General features: G+C 46.6%; 1 protein-coding gene across 1 annotated transcript; it reads left to right on the top strand.

The window, feature by feature from the left end:
- Positions 1-4,559: 4,559 nt before the first annotated feature.
- Positions 4,560-7,349, top strand: DYDC2 (DPY30 domain containing 2; the record flags this gene model as incomplete). The annotated part of the gene is made up of 4 exons (XM_015557765.1): positions 4,560-5,099; positions 5,362-5,516; positions 5,829-5,951; positions 7,299-7,349. Coding segments are annotated over exons 2-4 (321 nt in total), but the record flags the coding sequence as incomplete, so codon positions are not given.
- Position 7,350: the final 1 nt, after the last annotated feature.

The raw sequence follows: 7,350 nt of genomic DNA, 5'->3' as shown, positions 1-7,350 counted from the left end.
GGCACGCACTGCGCCTGCGCCCTCCTGCGCACTGCGGACACGTGGGTCCCCGAGTAGCGTCCCGTCGCTAGGCAACGAGCGAATGCGCTTTGGGTGCGAATGTAGCGGGTTCGGGGGTCGGGGACGCGCGGCCGAGAAGAGAGGGCGTGAGGGTGGAGCGGAGACTTGCTACTGAGAGGACCCGGCTGCCCGAGAGAGGAAAGAGGGGGGCGGGGAGGCCCGCGCGCACTGGGAGAGAGAAAGGGGCAGCGGACTCACGGGGAGGAGTCTCGAGAGGCTACCTGTGTGTGAAAGGCAAGGGACAGCCTACCCGCTTCCCGGGCCCCAGGACGCCTGGCCAGAAGAGACAATTGCTACAAGCTCAATGGTCCTGCATTTTCACGACTTCGCTCCTTTGCACCTGCTGGCAACCTCCACTTGGTTCCTTTCAGAACCAGCGCAGGGCCCTCACCTCCGGAAGCCACAGCGGTCTGACTCAGCTAGAATTTCTCCCGTGCTGCGGACAGTGCTGTGCAGGAGAAGGCTGGCTAAACGCTGGCTGAGGTAGTAAGTGCCCGAGTGGGCACTGACAGGTGGAAGGGAGCACCAGCTCTTTTTTGAGCTCACAACCATCCGAGTCCTAGCTGATCAAGTCAGCAGATACTTACTGAGCACCTACTGTGTGCCTAGCATTGGGAATAGAATGTGAACAAAAACCATCTCCACGCTTATTGCCCAGCCTACTGAGTGCAAGGCCATGAACTGGGAGAAACCACAGCTCTGGGAAACTCTGAAAATAGCCCCTTCCCTCTGCGTGAGTGGGCCCTGAGCTAGTGTGGAGTGGGCTGTAAAAGCCCTTTGCCACCGTCCTCTCCAAGCCGCACATTGTGGTTCTGTTACTGGCAAGTCTTGAGAACTGTCAGGTCAACAATATTGCACTGAGATCATTGTTGCAAATGTGCGCTTAAGAGCAGATGTTTTCTTCAGAAAGCGTTTGCCATACATACAGTGTGGCAGCCACCCAAGGGTTGTGAGTGGAGAGACTTCTTGGGAATGCAAAGTAGGTGATTCTACCCTCTGGGAAGGGCCGTTCTACAGTGATAAAGGCAAAATCACCTGAGAATGTTGTTAACATGTGGACTGAATCTATAGGCCTGGGGTGGGACTTGAAAATCTGCATTTCCGCAAGTCCCCAGGCGATACTGTGCTGCTGGTCATGGACCACCCTGGAGTAGACAGGCTGTAGAAGGTAGTTTATCCAGGAGCATTGCTTCAGGTGGGCCACTGGGTGTCAGAAGGAGACAACCCCCACCCCGATCCCCACCCTCCATGACTACCTCTGTGGGAGAGGAAGAAACTTTACTCTGAAGGTTCTGTCAGCTGGTCTAATAATTAATTAGACATGAAACAGACTAACAAGAAAATGACCAAATTTAATTACATACATATGCATGGGAACCGTGCGCATATGAGAGAGTCAGAGACCCCACACACATGAGAGGTTCAAAGACAGAAAGAGGGAAATGAAGTATAGATGACATTCTGAGCTAAGGATCACCTTGGGACTTGAGAGGGGAGGTAGGTCATTGCAGGACACTAAGAAGAGCAGATGTTCAGTAATTAGAAGTTCCCCTGCCCTCTGTATAGGTCAAAAAAATGTTACCTCTCACAGTCTCTTATTGCGGGCAAAGCCCCTAATCTAAATTCTTCTAGGTAGTTGGGGGTGTTGGTGGTGAGGAGAATGGCACCGTGTGTTAGACCGGTGGGGTCAGACTGGACCTCAGTTCAGCAACCTCTGTACTTGAGGAACGAATTCAGAGCCAAGACTCAAACTATAGAGGACATTTATTTAGAAAATCACAGAAGTGGAAGAAGTAAGTGCTGGAAGACACGGGCTCAGGAAACAAGTTACAGAGGCCAAAGGAGGGCCCGTGGAGCTTGGAGTGAGGAAGGTAGTGGTAACTCACCTGGGGGAAGAGGTGGAGGAGGGGAATAGTGTGGGCGTGCTCCCTGGGGGGGAAGCACTGGGTGCTGCCCTAACGGCTTTTTTAAGGCAGCGATCTTAGGGGAAGTCCCAGGGGAGAATCGCAATAAAATATTCTTTAGCTTCCCAGGTGTGTCCTTTCAGGGCGGTGGTCTCCACTGATTGTTGGTACTGGGGTCATTCGTTAATGCTGCTGGTCCTGAGGTCAGCATTGCTTGTCTGCTTTTGCTGCTTTTCTGGACCTGGAGCTGAAATAGATCCAAGGTTAGATGTAATCTCTAGGGAGGAAAGGTCAGGGAGTCCAAACGGTATGACCAGTGATATTCTAGGGGAGGAATGTACACCCTGGGGATGAGGTCCCACCCTCCAATCGTCCATTGCTAGGCCCCTGGGGCTTTCCACCCTGGTGACCTTCTCTGCCTGCCCTTCATCCTTGCTCCACTCCCGTCTAACTGCCTCCCACAGGGGGAGGGTGAAGAAGCTTCTCTCAAGTCCGAATGGCCTTGGTTGCCTTTAGCTCAAAGCAATCTGCGTATCACAGAGGCACATCTTGGAGTGACTCATTCTGAATACGCCAAACTTAGTGGCTTCAAACACACATTTATTCTTTTACAGTTTTTGAAAATCAGAAATCCAAAATGAGTCTCACAGAGTTAAAAAGGGGAGGCTCTAGAAGAGAACCCTTCCCTGCCTTCTCGGGCTTCTGGAGGCAGCCCATATTTCTTGGCTTTGGATGCGAAGGAGGCTCAACTTGGTGCTGGATCCCATCACCTTTTCTCCCTCTACTTCCATCTTCACATCTCTGTCTAACTTCACTGTCCCTCTCCTAAATAAAGGCCCTGAGTACATTGTGCCTACCTGGTGAGTCCAGATAATCTCCCCAAATCAAAGTCCTCAATGTAATCACATCGGCAAAGTCCTTGCCGTATAAGGTGACATATTTCATAGGTTTCAGGCATTAGGACTTGGACACCTGAGGGAGCTATTATTCAGCCTTACCACGCTGTGCATTTCCTAAGATCAAGGACATTTTCTTACTCATTTTCAACTACCAAACCCAGGAAATGTGACCTTGATGTAATTCTGTTATGTAAGCTACAATTTACATTTGTTTGCCCAATTGGCCTAACAATGTCCTTTATAGAAATGTTTTTCTGGTCCAGATCCAACCCAGGAGCATGTACCTGTTGTTATGCCTATTTAGGCTCCTTTGACCGGGAATGGTTCCTCATCTCTTTTTTGCCTTTCATGACGTTGGCATTTTTAAGAGTTCAAGTCAGTTGTAGACTGTAGCTTAATTTGGCTTAGTTTAATGTTTCCTCCATCGGATTCAAGTTTTGCCTTCGGGGCAGGAATCCAGAAACGTATTATGTGCCACTGAGAAGTGTATTACATTAGGAGACATGGGCTGTCACTGTTCCTTATTGATGATGTTTATTTTGATATTTTGGTTAAGGTTTTGTTGGCCAGGTTTTATCACTGTAAAATTTCTGTTTCCCTTTGGACTTGGTCTATACTGTGTAAGGAGAAACTTTGAGACTATATAAATATCCTGTTCTTTTTCAGATAGTCACTGAGTTTTATTATTCATTGATGATTCTGGCTTGATTCTGTTATACTATGATGGTTATAAAATGGTGATTACTTAAAGCTCCATTATTTTTTCCACATTTATTAGTTGGTATTTATATGCTGTCTCTCCCATTCACTTATTTATTTGCTTTTATATGGACTCATGGATCCTTATTTTACTCAATTAGTTGTAATCCATTACAGTCATTATGCATTTTGATGATTAAATTTCCCCAGATTTGGCCAGTAGCAGCCCCTTCAAGCTGGCTCTTGTGTACCCAACCCTTTTATTTTTCAACATTTTCTTTCTGGAACAACAAAATAGTCCAGGCTTATGGGACTTTTGCTGCCTCGACCTTGGAATTGGCTATTTCTCCAAGGAGCCCTGATTCCTTTGAAGCGGTGACAGCCATTTAAAGACAAGTTAGAATGCTCAGTGTGCTCATTGTTACTGAGGTGGATTTGCCTCTAGGCCTTTACAGTGGGAAGCGATATGAAAATACATTTTTTCACATTTATATCTACGTATCTATCTGGTTTTTTTTTTTCTTTTTTTAAACTGAGAAGTGCCTCCAGAAAATGTTAAGACTGGACCTAAGCCTTTATTAGTCACTTCATTATTAACTCTTTTGGAGCTAAAATACATAAACTTGAGGAAGATGGAGTTGGTCAGGAATAGGCCAGGTGTTGGGCCATTTCATATCACAAACTTCCACGCAATAGCTAGTATTTATTAAACACTTACTGTGTGCCAGGCTTAGTGCTTTATATGTATTTACTAGAGGCCTGGTGCATGAAATGTGTGCACTGGCAGGGGGGTCCGGGGAGGGGGCCCTTCAGCCCAGCCTGCACCCTCTTGCAGTCTGGGAGCCCTCTTGCAGTCTGTTGCGCTCACCAGCCATGAGCCTGGCTTCTGGCTGAGTGGCACTCCCCCTGTGGGAGTGCACTGACCACCAGGGGGCAGCTCCTGTGTTTGGTGGTCAGTGCACATCATAACGACCGATCGGTCCGCTGTTCAGTCTTTTTGCACATTAGCCTTTTATTATATAGGATTATCTCACCGTTAGGAGGCACATGCCTTTGTTACTTTGTTTTTCAGATGAGAAAACCAAGGACCCCAGAGGCTGGTGACTTGCTGAAGACCACACAGCCAATAAACGGCAGAAGTAGGACTGGAACTTGGTCTGTCCAGCCCCGGAGTCTGTGTTTGTGCTGCTGCGTCCCAGGACCACTCCTACCTGTGGCCCAGCTCAGGCTACACTGCCTCGGCTCTTGAAATCAGTGAATCCAGGGGCACCCACTCAATCTAAAGCAGTTTCTTGCCTAAAAACTAGAGAGTGGAACACTGTGTTAGTGCTGGCAGCAGTAGCTGCAGTGCCTGGCATTTCCCTCCTGCTCCTCCCCAGGGCTGCTCAGTGATCCCTGGTGAAATAAATAAGCCTGTCTTATTATGTCATAGGTTACTTCCAACCTCATAATAGCACAGCTTGCTGGGTGCTCAGCACCGCTGTGGGGACCCATTTCTGCTCAGTTATTTCCTCTCCACGCAAGGGTAGACATGTGGGTAAGTGGAAAGGTTTAGCCCCCCCCTTAACCATCAATCTATCGAGTTCTTGTCATGCCTGAACACCCAGCACCTACTATCTGACCTAGGACTTTAGGGAAAAGGCCATTTCAATGTAAGAGCTATTAGCACATAAGAATTTATTGATTCTTTGGGGAAGGGTGGGAACCAGAAATATCTCATATTTATCCTGAAATGAATTCTTATTGGTTAGAATGTGTCTATTTTTTTAAAGAGCGTGACTCTTTTGATGTGTCCCCAGCCCACAGGATGGATACTGACTACCTGAAGAGGTGCTTTGGGAACTGCCTTGCCCAGGCACTGGCAGAGGTGGCGAAGGCTCGGCCCAGCGACCCCATAGAGTACCTGGCTCACTGGCTTCTTCACTACGGGAAAATCACTAAAGCACGGGAAGAGGTGTGTGTGCACTGGATCAGCCTGGGGAGCTTGCCCAGAGTAACTGGGAATCCGAGGCAGAATTGTGGAGCTGGCGTGGGGAGCTTTGAGTTTTTCAGTTTGTGAGGGTGGTTTAGGCCCAGGTATCCTGGAAGTGCAGGGAATCCAGCTCACAGGAGTGATGGAGCTGATGGGTTTGGAGCCACCACCAGGTTAAAGCTATTCTAGGAGCAAACCCAGGAGCCCTGAAGGGCTGGAGGCCAATCCCAGGGAGGGGCCCATCTGTGCATGCCTCCCAGGGCTGGTCTGATTTCCTCTGTCACCTTACCCCAGGGCAGGCAGAAGAAGATCCAGCTGAAGGAGGAATATGAGAATAGCCTCAAGGAAACCCAAATGACAGAAATGCTGAAGCAAGAGGAGTATCAGATTCAACAGGAGCATGAAAAGTGTCACCAGGTAGGGAGGAGTGACTCAGCACTGGGCGCGCATCCCAAAGCCGGTACCAGGAATCCACGGTCAGCCTGGCCACAGCGCAAGGCAGGTTGAGGCCCCAACAGCCTACTTTTCCCTCCATGTTTATAAACCAGTCTTACTGACAACCTTTGTCAATAAGATCATTATCAGTGGAAAAAGAAAATGTTTAAAGGCGATTCCATTTTAGATTTCAGGAAATACCTTAGATGTCACTGGTTTAAAAAAATTTTTTTACATCTCATATGTCACTTGGAACAAATATATTTTTTATATAAGGTCCTTTGAGCCCTTTTCAAAAATTATTAATATTTTTTAGAAACCAAATATGGTTATCATTATATACTTTAGGTCTGTTCTTTTATTCATATTATTTACTTGAATATCTTATTTATTGCATACTATTTATTTATGATCAAGCCACAGATGCCACCTCTGTGGTGCTGTAATCGTGGTCATAAATTAATAACTTGGAGTAGTCGGACAAGCATATCTTTCTTCTCGGTAATTTTTGCCACAATCTTCTGGAAAATGTGTCACTTGGTGTTTTCTGCAAAGTACATGATACCCAGATAGGAAATTGACTTATTGGGCTTAATACTTGACATCTTTATAACTATACTACATCCCATGCATTAAAACCCTTAATGCAGTCTTATACACTTAACAAGCTTTTGCTAGTTTCCGAAGTCCACTTTGGAAACATGAAAGTATTAAGTGTATTTACATTTATACAATATGCTCAGCTTTTCTCACAAACAATTAATAGATTTTTTAAAAGTCTAGCCAAAACCGGTTTGGCTCAGTGGATAGAGCGTCGGCCTGCAGACTCAAGGGTCCCGGGTTCGATTCCTGTCAAGGGCATGTACCTGGGTTGCAGGCACATCCCCAGTTTCCTCTCTCATCGATGTTTCTAACTCTCTCTCCCTTCCTCTCTGTAAAAAAAATCAATAAAATGTATTTTAAAAAACAAATAAATAAAAGTCTAGCCCTGGCCACTGTGGCTCAGTTGGTTGAGCATCATCCCATGCACAGAAGGGTCACTGGTTTTGATTCCCAATCAGGGCACATACCCAGGTTGCGTGTTTGATCCCTGGTCGGGGCCATGTGGGAGGCAACCAATCAATGTTTAGTTTTGTTCTGGCGGGCAGTTAAATTATTGCTGAATCATCTTATCCTATCAGATTTTTGTTTTATGCTTCGCTAGGGCAAGTCTGTTTCCATTTCATTCTTAGTCTTGCACATGAAAATGGCAGTATTGTGTTCTTGCCATACCAAGTGTGTTTTAGTCTCTGCTAATGACTTTTTTGCTTTTCTTTCTTTTCTGTTTAGCCACTGGTGTCTGCAGCTATTTCCACAAAGGAGACCATATTCATGCAGGAGA

The sequence above is a fragment of the Myotis davidii genome, unplaced genomic scaffold, assembly GCF_000327345.1.
Source record: "Myotis davidii unplaced genomic scaffold, ASM32734v1 scaffold112, whole genome shotgun sequence".
Taxonomy (NCBI): Eukaryota; Metazoa; Chordata; class Mammalia; order Chiroptera; family Vespertilionidae; genus Myotis; species Myotis davidii.
The sequence above is the reverse complement of the archived record's forward strand: the minus strand, read 5'-3'. Positions and strand labels throughout refer to the sequence as shown.